The 20,440-nt window shown below is 35.9% G+C and overlaps 1 protein-coding gene across 1 annotated transcript; it reads left to right on the top strand.

Annotated features, from left to right (window-relative positions):
• The first annotated feature begins 3,821 nt into the window (after positions 1–3,821).
• Positions 3,822–19,412, top strand: ferry3 (FERRY endosomal RAB5 effector complex subunit 3). The gene is made up of 14 exons (XM_065291735.2): positions 3,822–4,056; positions 4,577–4,760; positions 4,863–5,008; positions 8,336–8,517; positions 8,610–8,709; positions 8,794–8,915; positions 11,778–11,884; positions 12,028–12,225; positions 12,311–12,439; positions 12,686–12,757; positions 14,208–14,410; positions 16,052–16,109; positions 17,070–17,137; positions 17,366–19,412. The coding sequence occupies exons 2-14, from the start codon at positions 4,583–4,585 to the stop codon at positions 17,456–17,458; spliced, it is 1,656 nt and encodes a 551-aa protein (XP_065147807.1). The 5' UTR covers positions 3,822–4,056; positions 4,577–4,582; the 3' UTR covers positions 17,459–19,412.
• The last annotated feature ends 1,028 nt before the right edge of the window (positions 19,413–20,440 follow it).

The raw sequence follows: 20,440 nt of genomic DNA, 5'->3' as shown, positions 1-20,440 counted from the left end.
CTCCATGATTTCTAAGTGAGAAAACTTGCAAAATAGCAGGGTGTTCAAAAACTTATTTTCATCACTGTATTTTAGCATTGTTGTTTAATAAAACCATGTGTTTATTGGGTTTTGGTACCTTAATTGCACCAATTATTATTGTCTCATCAAGACAAGATTGTCATTTTTTAAAGCCTTTGCTCCTCTAGGTCTATTTTTATTACCAAAAAATATCAGATTACTTGATCATCCTGAATTATCAAAATAATAGTTAGTGAAAACTCTATAAATTGGTTAAAACATTTAAAAATCTTGTGATTTCAGTTAAATAAAAGGATATTTTCTATTCATATATTTCATCATTGAGGATTTCTTAAAACTTCGTCCTGAAGTCTCAAGGTGAAAAACTCGTTTTATAGGTCTTAAAGGGGACCTATCATGAAAATCAGACTTTTTTCATGTTAGGTGCTATAATTGGGTTCCCAGTGTTTCAAACAACCTAGAAAATGTGTAAAAGATCAACCCAGTAACTTAGTTTTGGTAAACCATGCTCTCCAAGCATGTGGAAAAAATAGCTCATTGAAATTTGGCTCCGCTTGTGATGTCAGAAGGGGATAATACTGCTCCTTAATCTGCACTATCCAACCACAGCACTGCCATTTAGTGCAGAGATCAGCTCATTTGCATATTAAAGGACACATTTTTGCTCAACACCTACGAAGTGACAATTTTAACATGTTACAGTAAATTATATGTTGGATATTTTGAGCTAAAACTTCACATAAAAACTCTGGAGACACCAAAAATGTATTTGATATCTTAAAAAAATCATGGGAAATTTCCCCTTTAAATTTAATTCATAATGATCTTTAAAAGTCTTAAATTTGATTTGGTGAAACCTGCAGAAACCCTGCAATGAACACATGAATTGATGAAATGTATTGGTCCGTGAAGTTGCACTGTAAGTTGCTTAAAAGCTTCCGCTGGCAAAATGCATTAATGTAAGTGTAATAATTGAACACAGTACGTATGAGAAGTAAATCTGTGTGTCTCGCTCTCTCTTAATCTCAATATAGAGGTGTATCACAGGCTGAGGACATGAAAGACCAGAGTTTTCAGGTAAAGACCGTTTCCTTCTCTTCTACCTTACATCAGGGCCTTAAAAGGTTGTACATCAATGCTAAAAACTCAGTGTTGATATTTAATGGGATAGAAAACGGGTTTTCATTTATGTTTCGGGACTGTTCTGGTTTATGATGTGTTCATAATATTTGAGTGTTGATGATGATGTTACGATGCTGGTCTTCATCAGAATGCCACATCTGTGCGGGTAACTAAGGAGTCCGAATCGGAGGATGTGGAGAGCGTACCTGTGGAGAGTCCTCATGAGACAATCACAAGCTGTCAGTTCAGACGATTACAAAGCGAAAACAATCGATTAAAGGTACTCTAGTCACACCCCCTGAGTTATTGATGTCTGTCATTCACACTTTCATTGAGTGAATATATGCATGACACACAATAAATATGTAGTTTAACAGAGAACCTGTCTATCAAAGATCATCCTGCATTGTGACGTTTATTTTAATGTGGACTTTTCCTTTTTTGGACATTTTATCATTTTTGAGAGATGAATGTCAAACTGAATTTGCACATTTAAATCTGCATTTCAACTCCTCTCAGAAATTAATCACGTGTAATATTCAACCATTAAAGGGGACATTTCACAAGACTTTTTTAAGATGTCAAATAAATCTTTTGTGTCCCCAGAGTATGTGAGCAAAAATGTGCTGTTTTGGATGTGTCCTTTAAAATGCAAATGAGTTGATCTCTGCACTAAATGGCAGTGTGGTGGTTGGATAATGCAGATTATCGGGCGGTATTATCCCCTTCTGACATCACAAAGGGAGCCAAATTTCAATGACCTATTTTTCACATGCTTGCAGAGCATGGTTTACCAAAACAAATTTACTGGGTTGATGGAAGCACTGGGGAACCAATTATAGCACTAAAACATGGAAAAAGTCAGATTTCCCCTGTAAAACTTTTTTATTCAGGACATAAAAGTGTTAATGATATAAAAGTAAATAACTATAATTTGGCATCTGAACTATTTGGGCCCCCAATTATTTTTATTAGTAGTGACGTGGGTGTGGTAGATGGCCCAATGTTATATTCTTTCATAGGGCCCAAAATTGCAAGTCGCCTAGTTGCATGTCTTCCCTAAAGGTACTTTGGTTTAGGGCAGCTTTGACACAAACCTTACATTGGTCTAAAAAATTAAGATAAGATATAGATAGACAACAAAATATCAAACCATATGACAACCGCAAACAATTTCCACCTTTGCTCACAACTTAACTACACTTTTAAAGTGCTAAAGTAGTTACTTGTGGATTATAAGATGATGTGCTTTACCATCAGAGGTGCTTTACCATATCCTACATCCATATCCACAGATTTTGGACGTCTGCTCACTTTATATCTTATATCAGAATATTATATTACTGTTAAGTAAACTGTTGAGTAAACCTCTACTCTCAACCTAAAAAATCATGACAAGCTATATATCATCGGAAAGCTCTCAGAATGTAGTTTTAACATTTCAAACCCGTTTTGCATTAATAATAATAATAATGCGGTGACGGTAATTTATTAGTTTGTGAATATACAAGAATATGCAGCAAAATCTAGTGGCAGTTGTTGGTAAAACCATTAAAAGTGTGACACAAACCTCAGTTTTATGAATTTAACTTGAAATTTGTATTACAACTACTTGAGACATATTGCTTCATGTTTACATTATTGTGTGAAACATTTACATTTTTATACTTTTATATATAAAATGTATATGTTATTGCATTATTTTTATGTATTAAAATAAAGGTAAACTGCTATAAAAAAATATATTTAATATTTTCACCTTATAAGACATCTGTGAAAAACCTTAAATTGTCTTCTTTAAAACAAGACCGAGATTAGGCTTCTAGCCCAAAAAATCCCAGAGAAATATTCATTTAAAGATGTAAATCACATTGTCACCAACCACTCAAACGGGATTTGCGCCGCATAAGGGGTTAAAATACGCCGAACCGTGTGTCCTGTATCATAGCTCCATGAAAGACCTTTGCAGCAAAAGAATCCGCGTGAAAATCAGTTCGGTATTCACTGAGATATGATTAATTAAATGCGCTGATTGCTCATTCCACCTGTCATACAGATTACACTGAGTGGAGCGGGTGACCGATCTAAGATGGCGGCCCCACGGCTCGACCGCGTCAGTAGGCAGTAGCGGTCGATAGGGCGTCTACCTAGATTATGCCACTGGTTGATGTAGACAAGTAATATGCACCACTTATGGGGGGGGGGGGGTTGTTTGTTCTCTCTGGCTAACTTTGTTATTGTTTTATTTTGGATTACATTAATCATTTACATATGTACACTGACAACATTTATGTACAATACATTGTCATAACTCTCTTGTTGTTATATATGTATGTATATATATATATGTTCATATGCAATAAAAAAAAAAAAAAAAAAAGATTATGCCACTGGCATAATAACATATTGCTGCGTTCCAGGCAGGCTTTTAAAACCCGTGAGTTACGACTTCAAAACCACGACTCACGACTCTATGCGTTCCAGGCAGCCTGTAACTCGTGTTTTTACAACCTTCTACCGGTGAAAGTGCACTGGAACGGCAGTCAAACCCGTGACTTCCCACCCGTGAACTCGTACTAGATCGATGTACTCCCAGTTCAGAGTCGTGAGTCGTGGTTTTGAACTCGTGAGTTACGGGTTACCGGTTGCCTGGAACGCAGCATAGATTTCTATGCTGTGAATAGCGCGAAACACTTTCAACAAATAATATAAATACAACTTACCTGAAGTAATATCCGTGGGAAATGTCACATAATAATAAATGCTAAAAAATGTAATTTCGTCGAGATTGCGGAATTATTTTAACATTGGATTTTTTTTCATGTCGTGTGGAAACTGCTGATACCAAAAGTAAACTAGCCGGTCAGCTGACCGAGCGAAACAAGCGGAGAGAGACCGGAAGTCGCTCGCAAGGTAATAATGCAGGAGAATTCACTAGATAACCATTAACAACATAAATATTAAAATTAATAAACATAATCACAATGTTATTTTCAAGTATATTTAATTGATAATGTGGTCGTTGTGTGTTTTGCTCGTCTCACGAACCACTGAATCAATGTGATGTGTGCAGCATGCTATTAAATCATTGAAATGTTGTGAATAAGGTATCTTAATCTATAACGGTACATGTATAATATAAAATTTCTAGCTGTAACATATTAAGTCATAAAAATATTAGCAAAGCTGTAAAGATAAGTCAGAGAACGGCGTCAATCCAGAATGTATTGTACTGTATTGAACTTATTGAGCATGTTGCCTATTAACTTAACTGGTGTACTTGATACCAATATTTCTTATTGTTGTATATTTTATAATAACTATACATAATCATACATTATGGTATGTTATTTTTATTGTATTACATTCAGCATCTTAACCAGTTTCTATATAATGCTATACTCTAATATTTGTTATTGTTGTTTTTTTATAGGTGAAAATGAGGAAAAACAAAGGGAAACCCAATACTATTGAAAAGGAGTTTGTGTTTGAGTTCAAGGCAGGAAAACATGACTGTGTCCTTAAAGTGCCACTTCAGTTCCCATTTCAAGAAAATGTGAATGACCTTCATGGACGTATAATGCTGCTTCATAATATGCCCTGCTTTGTTGAAAATGGTAATATATTTAGATGAGCTATATATGACTTGAACTCTAAATTAGCTACATGCAATAAAACACAAATGTTTGAATTATGCAAAAATTTTTTCCTAATTTCAGACTTGAAAACAAGGCTGGTCAGTTTTATAGAAAGGGAAACATTAGAGGACTATGACAGGGAAGCAGAGGCAGCCCTTGAGAGACTCACAACAGGACAGGTGGACATCAACATACTTACAAATTCATGGGCCAAGGCCTATTCTGAGGTATGGAAACAATTTGAACCCAATAACTGTACTTTTATTGGATACAGCTCAAGCACTATCATGTGGATTATTAGGCTGTATATAAAAGTTATTTGACATGAACAGAAATTTAACACAATCCTTTATTTGCTGTTCAGGAGATTCTTTAGTTTATTTTAAATGAATCAGATACTTATTCTGTCAGCACTAGAAATTCCTTTGAAACACAATATCTGTCCTGTTTTCACTTTTAAGAAGGTCAAGCAGACCATCTGCATTTGCACTTCAAAGTATTGCAGTTTATATTCTGCTTCCACTTGCTCAAGCAAACTTATAAAAAGAAAGCAGAATCCGCCCCCTCCCTTTCCTACGAACTTCTGCTGGCTCACATCTATGAATGCATACAGGATAGTCATTAATTTTTTTACTGCCACCATAAGCAAATACACGTGGATGCTTTCCAAACTATTTAAAGCCCATCGAATGGCCTTTTAACAACCACCTGGTTGTTTGCGTATAAAGATTCATATGTTTTTATTTATAGGAGCAATCGAGCTTCCAAACTGTATTAAGTATGTAGGCTAAATGTAAGTCCTAAAGTATAAGTATAAGAATAAGGTTTTCATATGTGTTTCTGTTCCACCATAAAAGCAGGGATGCACAATTTGCAATAAAGCAAATGTATAAGTACGAATTTAAATTTGTGACATCTGGCTAAAGTCTTATAATTTAATCTTGATATTTCGAGCATCAAAGTTTGATTTAACTCTTTTTTTTCAGTTTTTAACATGATTTACACAAATGTTCTTTACATTATGTAAGATGATTTTATGTAGAAAACAGTAAATTATAAAAAATGACTTAAGATGGGTGTTCACACTCATGCAGTGTCACATATTGTTAAACTTTAATACGGCAGAAAGAATATGCCAACATCACCTCACATACTATCCACAGCGCCAACCATTACATTCAGATGTAATGATGAGATTTAGATGACATCCAAATTTAATTCACATTTGTGCATGCATATATGGCAAAAAAAATAATAAAATAAAATAATATTAAATATAAAATGTGTATTTAAAAAATATATATATGTAATTTGAGTGTAAATATACAAAAATGGCCAAAAAATATATGTACTAAAATATATTTTGAAATATGTTTACAAAAATAAATTTTTAGCTATTATATTTTTGCCCATTTTTATTTTTTTAAATATTTATATATATATATATATATATATATATATATATATATATAACTTTGAAAGAAAAACTTTGTGTATTACCTGTATACAAAACATGCTTTTAAAAGTTCAAATTAAATATATTTTTAACTGCAAAATATATACATATATTTTTATAATTATATAAATACATATACATTTTATACAAACTTTTCTGTTTTGGGCAAGAAAATATATTTTTTGTTGTAAAACTAGAAATGTATTTGTTGCCCCTGAATTACATTTAAAAATATATATTAATATATAAAGCAGTGGCGGCCGGTGACTTCTTTTTTCGAGGGCGCTCGATGTGAAGTTCGTCACAACATGTATGTAGCCCGTCATGTGTGTGGTTCCTAATTTCAAAATATGTGTTCTGCGCGTCGAGTGATCCTATGTGCATCACGTGTTTTGTCAAAATAAGTGATGCACACTTATCTGGCTAAAGTCTTATAATTTAATCTTGAGATTTCGAGCATCAAAGTTTGATTTAACTCTTTTTTTTTCAGTCTTTAACATGATTTACACAAATGTTCTTTACATTATGTAAGATGATTTATGTAGAAAACAGTAAATCATAAAAAATGACTTAAGATGGGTGTTCACACTCATACAGTGTCACATATTGTTAAACTTTAATACGGCAGAAAGAATATGCCAACATCACCTCACATGCTATCCACAGCGCCGACATCCAAATTTAATTCACATTTGTGCATGCATATATGGCAAAAATATAATAAAATAAAATAATATTAAATATGAAATGTGTATTTAAAAAAATATATATGTAATTTGAGTGTAAAATATACAAAAAATGTCAAAAATATATATGTACTGAAATATATTTTGAAATATGTTTACAAAAATTTATTTTTAACTATTATATTTTTGCCCATTTTTATTTATTTATATCTTATATATATATATATATATATATATATATATATAACTTTGTGTATTACCTGTAAACATAACACGCTTTCAAAAGTTCAAATGAAATATATTTTAACTGCAAAATATATACATATATTTTTATAATTATATAAATACATATACATTTTATACAAACTTTTCTGTTTTGGGCAAGAAAATATATTTTTTGTTGTAAAACTAGAAATGTATTTGTTGCCCCTGAATTACATTTAAAAATATATATTAATATATGAAGCAGTGGCGGCCGGTGACTTCTTTTTTCGAGGGCGCTCGATGTGAAGTTCGTCACAACATGTATGTAGCCCGTCATGTGTGTGGTTCCTAATTTCAAAATATTTGTTCTGCGCGTCGAGTGATCCTATGTGCATCACATGTTTTGTCAAAATAAGTGCCTGCTGCAGATGCGACTAAAGGGTTTATGATAAAAGAGACTCGCGTTTGCCAGATAATCTCATGCGTAATCAGAGTTTACTGTTAAGAGAGTGTCTTGCATGTATTTTGTGAATATTTTTGACAAAACACGTGATGCACATGGTTCACATGACGCAACAAACACATTTTGAAAACACAAGCAACACACATGACACACAAACACTTATTTTGATTTTGCACCCCTCGGACGAGCAGTCACAAAAATCTTTTTTCAAATTCAAAAATATAGTATTTTATTAAGCTTTACTTTCTGCTAAATGCATTTAACTTATATTTAAAACATATTTTGGTATTTGGTCATTTTTTTTCGTATTTGTACTTTTTTTAAATAGTTGGCAAGTTGCTGCAGAACAAGTGTTAACTAGTCAAATACACCTGCTTGTCCTTGATCAAACCTATATGTTACCCTGGACCACAAAACCTCATAGGGGCAATTTTTTTAGAAAAATTAGGCTTTCCATTGATGTATGGTTTGTTAGGATAGGACAATATTTGGCTGTGATACAACTATTTGAAAGTCTGGAATCTCATCTCGAATCTAAATATTGAGAAAATCGCCTTTAAAATTGTTCGAATGACGTCCACATATTACTACTGATAAGTAAATTTTTGGTATATTCCTTTTTGGCATGAAAAAATCAATAATTTTGACCCCTACAATGTATTATTGGCTATTGCTATACTTGGGCGACTTATGACTGATTTTGTGGTCCAGGATCACATATGTTTTTCTCATTTTCTGTATGTAGACTACATTGGAACATGCCCGTCCTGAGGAACCCAGCTGGGATGAGGATTTCGCAAGTGTGTACCACGAGCTGATCCACTCTCCGGCCTCCGAGACCCTACTCAACCTAGAACACAGTTACTTTGTCAGTGTCTCTGAGCTTATCAGTGAGAGAGACATGGAGCTCAAGAAACTTCAGGAGAGGTGTGTGTAGTACGAGGTCTTACTGTAAGTTTAGTCCATACCTTTGACTGGTAGTGTAAGTTAGTGTGTAAAACTTGACTGTGTCCTTACAGGCAGGCTGCAGAGATGGATAAAGTCATGCAGGAGCTTGGGAAGACTTTGTGTGACCAAGATGTGAATACTGTGGCTGCCCAGCACTTTGACGCACAGCAGGTGAGACCAGTTTTAAAACTACTTCTGTATGTTTACTGGGATAATAACAACATCATTGCGCTTATCTTTGTTCATAATCCAAAGGTACTGGAGAACAAGTGGGCCAGTGAACTAAAACAAGTCACGGGTATCCAGAAACAAGAGTATCAGGAGTGGGTCATGAAACTTCATCGAGACCTTCAGAATCCCAATAACAGCTCGATCAAGTGAGTGAAGAAACAATATAGAGCCAGAGGTTTGGTTAACCAAACATTTTCTTAAGTTAAGAAACCTTATTGTCATTTTAATCATATATTAAACTACACAGAGCTGTTGACTACAAAAAGTAAATAAAGTGCATGTGTGAAACCTAGTGCAAACAGTGCCAGACAAAAGACACTGCAACAACAATACAATACACTATAGTATGCATAAAATTAAAATAAATACAAAATGCTTACCAACTGTATTGATCTGGATTGACACCTGTCTGTTTACTGATGGCAACCTTAAAGGGCCATTCAAATTATAATGATAACAATAACTATAAAAATATATATATATATTGAAGAGAATAGCGGAGTTCACACCACAACTATAACGATAAAGATACAATGAAAATATCGTTGGGATCACTTTCTGAGCGAATTTTCTTTTTTTTTTTTTACTGATGAATGATAAACCCGCCAATCAAATCTATTTGAACTTCAAGTGCATGCGTATTTGACATGACAGTGGAGAAGTCTAGTTATAACATAAAATTACCTAGAGTATCCAGCGCTGTTGAAGTTACTGTGAAATTCACTACCTAATGCTTTTTTCTACTACATTGACCTCTCCAAAAGGTAAGAAACTGGTAGAGTTACCCAAACGCGGTGTGTTAAGGATATCTGTTGGTTATACCCACTGTGTAAATACAACAAGAACAGCATATTTGAATAGTTTGGCTCCAAAACGCAATAAATCCATTTTGACTAATTTCGGTTAAAAATGTGTTTTCTATACCAAGAAAGTGAAGATGAAAACCACTATTTTCTGTTACAAACTTTCACATAGCATCTTTAGTTTATAATAACATTAAAAATTCAAATGCTAATTTGATTTTCAAAGATAATTTTTTTTCTGCAAAATGCAATAAATCTATAAATGTGCATTCATCTTTGCCATGTTATATTCATTTAGTTGACAAGTGGTATACACTGATTTAAAAAAAACATTAGTGGCATTAATCAAAATCATTGCTAACACACTCATTGCTGCTGTCATCCTTGGGACGTCATCGCTGAACTTTTTTGACCGCGATCAGCTGTAAAACGTTTTGTTCCTGCTCGATTTTCATTGACTTTGAGTAAAATAATGGAAAGTTTTTCATAAGATCCCCTTGGGGTCAGTGTGTTAGCATGACAGAAGCAACAGCTGGCATTTTTCCTTTCCCTGAGTGCCCGAGTGGCTTACGTTTCTTTCCCGCCACAGAGAACCACCTCAGGTTTATCAATGCTATCAAAAGTATAATTTTGTTGTTTGTATGTTTGTTTGTTAATCACAAAGTACAAAGTAGATGAGGAAAACTAGGATTCCATGTGTATTTAATGCGCCACCATTGTTTACAATGCGTGGACTGGTGCACTGTGATTTGTTGAGCGTATTTATTGCATTCTGCCGAGAAGGACTGACGTTTATCGCGTTTTGGGGAAAAAAAGGGAGAAAAGATGACGGAATAACACGGCGGATATCGGATTTTGCGTAAAATTAAGAATTTACTTTTTAATACTGACCTGATACAATAATGATTTTGGTGGTAACTATATATATATTTTTTTTTTATTTTATTTTTTTTATTTTTTTTATGGCGTTCATCGCGTTTTGGAACCAAACTTTTCATTTATACATTTATTGACACGTGAACAATTACAGGATTTTTATAAAAGGAAATATGCACTATAAGTTGCCATCGAAGGTAAATGATTTGTGCAAGTACTGCACCTCTAGAGTGAATTAGCATAAAGTTATCGTTGTCATTCGTTGGTGTGGACCAAGCATGCCGCACAAGCCCTGAAAAGTGAAGCCAAAACGTCTCGATCGCCCCCCAGTGACTGGTCCCAGTATAGGCCATAAACCCCGCCTCCCCATGTTATTCAATGGGACTTGAGACCAACAAAAAAAATTTAATTACACTTCAATTATCTTTTATCCGAAGCTGGATTCTGTCATTTACTGTAGTTTTTATCACGCTAATGTAAATTCAAATATTTGTTTTAAAAATAGGTTTGTGTTTAGTTCTTCTTTTTTTACAGTCTATGGTGTGGACGCTAACATAGTTAGCTTTATAGTAAACGCTATAGTTTTCGTTATAATGTGAACGGCCTTTAACACAAAAATCAGAGGTCTGTGTGTCATCATATTATGGAGGAGTGAATTATTTTCATATTTAAAACCCAGTTTTTAATAGCCAACATTTTGTTTAGTAGTACTGGTTTGCTAACCCCACTTTGGCATAGCGACATCACTCTGATTTTATGCGCATTTTGAAGTATTGCATAAGAAACGAATGATGGAAACGCCCAATTTTACGCACGCTTGAGGTGGTTTTTGATTTATGCAAGAAAGAGTAAATGCGAATAATGGAAGATAGAAACACATTTGCCGAATAAGTTATAATGTAGCGAACATTAAACCCATGTGACTAATCATCTAACTGTATCAGCTGACGTTGTCTTTCTCATATATGGGGCTCGACGTCATCGCAATGCCATTGAGGCTAGTGCCTGCATCAAAAATTCTGCATTTCTTTTTCTTGTGCAAAGCATTCAGTGTGGCAATTACAAGCTGCACTGCTAGTAAATGTATAACTTGCCCAATCGTAACTAAATGCAGTCCTGTCTCCATATACCCTGTTTTATTTACTGTTGGTTACTGGGTTACCAATATCACAGTCATTCACTTGAACAACTTCATGGAAATGCACCTAATTACATTTGTTTGTTTTTTTTCCTTTTTGCGAATTTTGAAAAGATACACTTCACGTTTTGATGGAAACCCAGCTATTGTGATTGATCGCAAAACTATAGTAACTATTATTTTTGTTTCAGCGAGGAGATCAAGGTGCAGCCGGGACAGCTGGGGGAGGCAGGCGAGGCGGGGGATCGACTTTTCGAGGAGCAGCGACAGCTGGAGGAGAGCTTCACCATCCACTTAGGTAAGGAGTCACCTGCTCGCTACATATGGGTTTAAAGTCATTTACGCCCACTGTTTTCTCAGTTTTCTGCTTAAAACACATGCATACGTACATTGATGCATCTTAGTAAATAAATATAATGGCTACTGATATGTGTTATTCAGGGGCTCAACTTAAGACCATGCACAACCTACGGCTGGTGAGATCCCACGTGCTGGACTTTTGTAAGCACCGTCGCCATAGCAGCAGTGGGGTGAAACTGCGGAGGTTGCAAACTGCTCTCTCGCTGTACTCCACATCGCTCTGTGGCCTGGTGCTGTTGGTTGACAACAGGGTCAATTCATACAGTGGGATTAAAAGAGGTACTAATAAATTATGTCACAAAACTCATCATTTCTCATTTTATGTCGCCTAAAATAGCATCCTGCATTATTTCTGTGGTATCAGATTTTGCCACGGTGTCCCAAGAGTGCACAGATTTCCACTTCCCTAGGGTGGATGAGCAGCTGGAGATCATCCAGCAGGTGGTGCTGTACGCTCGAGCTCAACGCAACAGCAAGCAGAAAGAGCAGCCCGGTGAGTGACAGAACAACTGGAAGTGAAACCAAAACCTCTGCATTGCACCATCAGATATTCAACTTCAGACCTTCCGCGAGGAAGTGTTCGGTTTCATTGGACCTGGGCTTGCTGCAGCGTAACTTGATACGTTTGCGCAAATGTTTGTGTATTGTACTTATATAATTTAGCATTTTGCTGACTGTTTGAACTTCAAGTATTATGGTAATTTTGTGATTTTGTTAACTTTTTAATTTTGTTTGATAGAGATGCCGAGAAATGGAGGCAGCGAAGACAAAAATAAGATTATAGACCGAAATTCTTCCAATATTCTCCCAGGTATAAAATAGGTTACACTTTTAGTTCTAGCATTCTAGCATGGGCGTCGGAAGCAAATGAAAAGTGGGTGGGTCCCCACGTACACCCCCCCCCCCCCCCCCCCCCCGAAAAATAAATTTACTTCAATAGATGACATTTTCACGTTTCCTTTTAATTAGCCTGAACATTTGCGTTTATTAAATTAAAGACAGCAGCCTTGCGGTCGAAATTCTGGTAATAGCCCTTTAAATATTTTGCAAATAATGACAGATGTCATGTTTCATTTATCTTTCTCTGTGTCATTTTTTTTCTCTACTCTGCTGACAGTAGGCTACAATGTTTATTTTTTATTTTGAGGAAATAAAAGGTAAGAAAAACGAATGAAGGTAAACTGATAAAACTTTTGTATACCTTTTTATTTGTTATACCCAATCTCTCTAACTCTCTCTTAGAGAAATATAAATGTGAGATTCTGGAAATGAGATCACTTTATTTTATGGTATCCGTCGGGAAACAATGCTGTCATACGAGTTTGAGCATGTGTACTTCTAAAACACAATCGATTAAACAGAGGTATGACTTTATGAATTATCTGCAAATGTACCTCGCAAATAATAACAATACGTGAAGACGTTCAACTCTGTGATATCGCAAATGAAAAGTAATTGCAGGCTTCTGTAAAAAAAACTTGAAAATTATCCAGCGATCGTAGCACCATAATCAAAATAAACTATTTTACAGCAGTAATAATATTTTAACGAGTAGCCTACACTTTTCACGTTTGAAAGGAACCATATTTAGTGCTGTGTTAATTATCATTAAAAGCAAAACGGGAGTCTCTGTGCCTCCGCGACAGACGCAAATTCCTCATCATCTCCTTCTTTTTTCTTCTGTGTCTTGAACATGGGGCTCGAGTCCGACCTAAGGTTCGAGCTGCCTTTAAGAACACCAACCTAAGTTCGTTTACCGTTAATTATTAAGACTAAATGGGCAGGCAAACTCGTGAAACAATGAAAGTAAAATAATCCGCTATAATATGGTTTTACACGTCTATAGAAAATATACTATAAATAAAGCAGTTATTAATTTTCCTAATGCATGGTTGTTTGACATTTACTTCTGTTTAAAACGTTATAGATTTGGCAAATGAGGTTTTTCAGCACTTTGTTCGAACAGCAACTCAGCGTCCACTCACCCCCCGAATTATGTTTAAAAGCTGAAACGGGTCCGCGGTGTAAAAAAAGCAAAGGTTAGGGATCCCTGCTCTAGTGGAATGGATTTTGACTAACAGCCCTTTGATAAGTGAACAGACAAATGCGCTAAATTAGAGAAAAAGTGGGTGGGTCCATTATCATTGGTCTTAAAAAGTGGGTGGGTCCTGTCCCACCCACGTATAATGGTTCCGACGCCCATGCATTCTAGCAATACATATTGTGATTAAAAATCATCATATTGCTCACTTTCTCTTCAGGTGAATTCTACATCACCCGCCATTCAAACCTGTCTGAGGTTCATATCGTATTCCACCTCTGTGTTGACGATAACGTACGCTCTGGAAACATCACAGCCCGAGACCCGGCCATCATGGGCTTGAGGAACATCCTAAAAGTCTGCTGCACCCATGACATCACCACCATCACTATTCCACTGCTGCTGGTACATGACATGTCAGAGGTAGGATGAGTGTCAGTTCACCCACAAAAACAAAAATTATTCACTCACCCTTATATTTGTACGAGTTTCCCTTTATTTCTTTATGGGACACAAATGGTTTAATTTCAGGAATTAATGCAATTCCAGAGCCTAAAACCATCTGTACAGGTCTGAAAATGAGATGTTATATGTCAAGTTTTGATCTTTGGTTATTATTTACCTAACTGACAGATCACAGCATCTTAGTTATATAAAAAGTTATGGTTTATGACTCTTGATTGAATTAAACTTTTCCACTTTTTATTGAACATTTTGTTGCTGTTTTAGGGAGCTTACAAAACTAGAAAAAAATTGTCTTTTTTGCCTTTTGCAAACATGCAGTCTTTAACTCTGATTTTAGATGTGGTCTTTTTTTGGAGAAGGCCATTTGGGCTGACCAACGTAGTTTATGGGTGAAAGTAAAACCTCAAACACAGCCTCTCTGACCGCGGCCTGATATTGAGGAATGTTCATGGTTCAGGAAATGTTTTTCATCTGAACAGGAACTGTGTGTCCTTCAAGCCAAAATCAACCGATGGTTGTAGGGCTAAAGGTTCGAGTTTGGAAAATTTGTAGTTTTCTACACTTTACATACTGTAGATGTTGCTTAACAAGTATTGGATTCGCTCTGTTTACATCCCCGGTCATCAAGATTGTCACATTTAGTTTGAGTCTACAGAAGTGTGGACCATCAAGTGGATTTTATATGCAATTTTTTTTAAATGAACACGCTGAATTTTGGGACTTTAGCTTATTTACCTTATCCCCCAGAGTTAGATAAGTCCATACATACCATTTTCATCTCCGTGCGTGCCGTAACTCTGTCTGACGCACCCACCGCTAGCCTAGCTTAGCACAGAGACTGGAAGTAAATGGCTCCAGCTAGCATACTGCTCCCAATAAGTGACAAAATAACGCCAACATTTTCCTGTTTATATTTTGTGATTTTGTATGGTCACACCGTGTACAAATTACAAGGTCATATGAGACACAGTCATCTTTTAACCGTATATATACTAAGAACTATATTCTCAGAAAGCGAAGCACTGCTACTTGGGTAGAGTGATTAGTGCAACTCTGAGCAACTCTCTGCTTCTCACCACAGGGCTTCTCAGGTGGTGCGAGCAAATCACTCCGCCCAAGTAGCAGTGCTTCGCCTTCTGAGAATATAGATCCCAGTATGTATACAGTAAAAAGATGGCTGTGTCTCATTTGAATTTGTTATTTGTACACGCTGTGACTATACAAAGCACAACATATAAACAGGAAAATGTTGGCGTTATTTTGTCACTTATTGGGAGCAGTATGCTAGCTGGAGCCATTCACTTCCAGTCTTTGTGCTAAGCTATGCTAGCAGTGGGTGCTTAAGGCAGAGTTACGGCACGAACGGAGATGAAAATGGTATGTATGGACTTGTCCAACTCTGGGGGATACGGTGAATAAGCTAAAGTCCCAAAAAGTTGGCATATTTCTTTAAAGATGTTATAATTAAAGTAATGAGTTTATGTCACGTCCTATGTTTACTTGTAGCAACTGTAACTTTTAAACCAAGACTCGCACTCCTATAATGCTTTAAAAAAATTATGCATGCTCTCCTCCCTCTCTTCCTCTGTTGCTCTATAGGAGATGACCATTCCCTGGTGTCTGAAACGTGCTGAACTAGTCTTCAAGTGTGTAAAAGGTGAGCAAGAATTCACAAGCAGTGACTACATATCTTCAACATGGATTAATAATTTATTAGTTAGACTTCTCATCGATTTAGGAATAATAATTTGTGTTATTAGCTATTAATACGATTTGAAATTACTATGTAGTGGTGGGCAACAATTAATCGTGATTAATCGCATACAAAATTTTTTGTTTTTAAATAATATTAGTGTGTTTTGTGTGTAATTTTTATGTATATTTAAACAGAAACACACATGTATACATTTCAGAGAGGTTTTGTTTATATATCTTGTTTATTTATAAAAATATAAATAAATATATATACACATGTTAATGTTTCTTAAATACATACATGAATGTACATATACATAATAATTACACAAACTCATATATTATGCAAAAACGTACTTTTATTTTGTATGCGATTAATCGCGATTAATCATTGCCCACCAACACTATAAGGCTCGTAAGATGGATCTAATTTGGAGTTGTTGTGTAATATTATTGACAATAAAGGACCACCCTAATGCCTGTACAATTATATGCCTTATTATATTAAAGGTGCAGTTTGTAGATTTTAGCGGCATCTAGCAGTGAGATTGTGAATTGCAACCAATGGCTCAGTCAACTGTTTACCAAAACGCATAGAGAAGCTAGGGTAGCCACCACAGGAAAAACATGTCGTTGTCTAAGAATAAATACAATAGGGACAAAACGCGATCTGTAGAGCAGTTTGTCTGTTTAGGGCTATTGTAAAAACATGGCGGCACAAAATGGCGACTTCCATTTAAGGGAACCAGCAGTGTATTTAAATAAAAATGGCTCATTCTAAGCTAATAAAAACAATACAGTAAATTATGTAAGGTCTTTGTACACCACTGATAATATAGTTATGTAGATTATATTGCATTTCTGTCATTAGATCCTTCTAAAAGTTACACACTGCAGCTTTAACAGTATATTACTTTTCCAGGTTTTATGATGGAAATGGCATCCTGGGATGGAGGAATCTCACGGACTGTCCAGTTTCTTGTTCCACAGGTAAGATTTGGTCTCATTAAAGGGATGTTTACATGACGGCGCTTAAGGAAAGCTTTTGGGCATTTTGGTTGTTCATTTACACGACAACAGCGTTTTGGGGTCTTATAACCAAAACTTTTTAAGACGCATTTCAAAACACCTTTCGCCAATATGTGAATGGTTTAGTACCCTTAACTTTGAGACCATAAATGTGCTATTATTGGTTTATTTCATTTTCTTTATCACCAGAGTATCTCAGAGGACATGTTTTACCAGCTGAGCAACATGCTGCCTCAGATCTTCAGAGTCTCTTCAACTCTCACGTTAACATCAAAACGCTGACCACCATAGCAACCTACATAAACACACACTGGCAACCGGTGTTTGTTAAACCTCAACTGGCAACGTCAAGGACATCCCATCACGTTAGGGCTCAATTTTCAGAAATACGAACCATAAGCTGTCATTTAGTGCTACAAATACAAGCCGGTTGCAAGATTCCTGATTATTTCAATCATGATTTACTGGCATCCATCATTTGTATTTCCGAATCATATCATTAAATATTATAGGGAGTTTTCATACTGTGATACTGGGACCGGCATTCACCTAGTGCTGCATGGGAAATGTGTACTGCCAAGACAAGCTGTGTATTCGTGCTGCATTGCAGTCAACCACCTTTGGCCCCCGGTGTCTTTATTACAGACCATAAACACCAGATGGCGCTGTTTTGGAGCCTTTTACAGGAAGTTTGAGGTAACCAAAGCTGCTGATTCCAAATGTCAAACGAAACCAACCGTCCGAGTATTATAAGTGATTTACCATGTGTTTGTATATTAGGTGGCAGTTGTATGCACTGGCACATATGCAGTTATATTTAAACAGCGTGAACTTTAAAAAGTGGGGCATTGCTTGTGTTTCCCAATGCATATGTTTTTTTTAACAAATGTTTACCTCGTTGATCTTTTATTGAAAGCATTTTCTTAAAAATGTATCTTGGTAATGTTGAACAGACTAGAGGGGGTTTTGTAATATTTATTTTTTAATTACCTTTACAAAGAGGTCCACTAGTAAGTAAGTAAAGTCTTTGGAAAGACTTTTCCTAATGAGTACATTAGCATATAAAGTACCCAAGCACTGCTAATCTGAGGGTTAAAGCATTTGCATTAGCATCAATCAGTCTTTTGTCTTGTTAATGACATGCATCATTGCTAAATGTCATTTCAGTCAATGTAAAGTCAGGCAGTCTGATGTAAATCAATTTGATGTATTGTAACATATCGATGTTAATGTACTAATAATAATTTGTGTGGTTCAATCACTACCCTGCTGTTATACATAATAATTATGTAAATAAAGCATGGTTATGTACGTATAAAACATATTTGAATTCTCTATATCATTCCACATTCCCATTGTGTTATTATAATTTGTTAATATATCAATATATCTGATCATATAGTAGGGTGAATTCAAGTCGATTGAGGCACTTTTTGATATTGATACTTTATCATCTACCTGCATTCACGTAACGTATTAAGATTGTCCTGTGCTGCTGTTTATCCCAAAAAATTTACTCAATACATAATGGCACTGCAGTTTTCCTGCCATTGGTGTTTAGATCATGGGAGCTTGTGCTATGGAAATGTGTCACCAAATGTCCTGCATTCTTGGTATCATTCAGTGGCAGGATCTGGTCTCCGGTTACCCATGCCTGGGGTCGGAAACTTAGGTGCAGGCTCAGCGACCTCCACCTCCCCCCTTTGCTTGCCGTTAGTGCTTTAACCATCTGAGCTCATCTGAACCGTGCCTGACAGACTTGTTTATTCAGCCCGGTCGAAACATTGAACTTACACCTAAGCTGTGTCTTCCACTAATGCACTTTCCTGTCAAATTGATGCGATAAGATTATAATGCTTTTATTTTAACAAGACCTTAGCATCCTTACACCATCTACTACATGTATATGCTGTCAATGCAAAACGATGGGAAACTGATTCTCTTTTCCAATTGAGGGATATATGGTTATGCTGTGGTATGTTATTTGAACATCGATATTAGCAATGCCCAGACATTCCTCATGGGATCTGATGTGGCACAGACCGTTCAGTCTGTCTGTGTGTTTGCATTAACAGCTTTTTTCTGAGACACCAAGATTTGTATTAGATTTGTCGAGCCTTGTTGTCTCAGTCATTGGGGTGTGGATTGTATGGTTACACTTTACAATAAGTTTGTATTTGTTACATTAGTTAATGCATTAGTTAATATAATAAACACGGAGCAATACTTCTACAGCTTTTATTAATATCACCACACCATGAACTAACATGTAATTGACTAATTAAATAATTAAGATTAATAAATGCTGAAAATGATATTGTTTATTATTAATTCATGTTAGCTTGTGTATTTACTAATATAAACAGACAGACAGACACTAAATTCTCTCAGATATATAGATAGATAATAGATGGATGGATGGATGGATGGACGGACAGACAGATACCGCATTCTGTCAGATAATTGGATGGATGGATGGATGGATGGATGGATACAGATACAAATGGATGGATGGACGGACAAAGTCAGATAGGGATGGAAGGATGGATGGATGGATGAATGAACAGAGACAGACATAGATAGTTAGATACTGCATGCTGTCGGATGGATGGATGGATGGATGCATAGATGGATAGATGGATGGATAGATAGATGGATACAGATGGATAGATGGATACAGATGGATAGATGGACGGACAGAGACAGGCATATAGATAGATGAAAGGACAGGAGAGACAGACAGATACTACATTCTGTCAGATATAGATACAGATGGATGGATGGATGGATGGATGGAGGGACGAACGGACGGGTAAATATTGCATTCTGTCAGATAGATAGATACAGATGGATGGATGGATACTGCATTCTGATAGGTAGATGGGTGGATGGACAGAGACAGACAGACGAACTGACGGATGGACGGACAGAGACAGACAGATGGATAGATAGATAGATAGATAGATAGATAGATGGATGGACGGACAGGAGAGACAGACAGATACTGCATTCTGTCAGATAGATAGATGGATATATAGATACAGATAGATGGATGGAGGGATGGACAGACGGATAGATACTGGATAGATGGACGGACAGGAGAGACAGACAGATACTGCATTCTGTCAGATAAAAATAGATGGATATATAGAGACTGATAGATGGATTGATGGAGGGATGGATGGACGGACAGAAAGATACTGGATAGATGGACGGAGAGGAGAGACAGACAGATACTGCATTCTGTCAGATAGATAGATGGAT

This window comes from Paramisgurnus dabryanus, chromosome 23, assembly GCF_030506205.2.
Source record: "Paramisgurnus dabryanus chromosome 23, PD_genome_1.1, whole genome shotgun sequence".
In the NCBI taxonomy this organism is placed as follows: domain Eukaryota; kingdom Metazoa; phylum Chordata; class Actinopteri; order Cypriniformes; family Cobitidae; genus Paramisgurnus; species Paramisgurnus dabryanus.
The sequence above is the reverse complement of the archived record's forward strand: the minus strand, read 5'-3'. Positions and strand labels throughout refer to the sequence as shown.

Coding starts and splice junctions, on each gene's coding strand:
- ferry3 (XM_065291735.2), top strand. CDS start 4,583: ATGAGGAAAAACAAAGGGAAACCCAATACTATTGAAAAGGAGTTTGTG. Junction 8,518..8,609: donor CTCAAGAAACTTCAGGAGAG/GTGTGTGTAGTA, acceptor GTGTCCTTACAG/GCAGGCTGCAGAGATGGATA. Junction 12,440..12,685: donor CAAGCAGAAAGAGCAGCCCG/GTGAGTGACAGA, acceptor TTTGTTTGATAG/AGATGCCGAGAAATGGAGGC.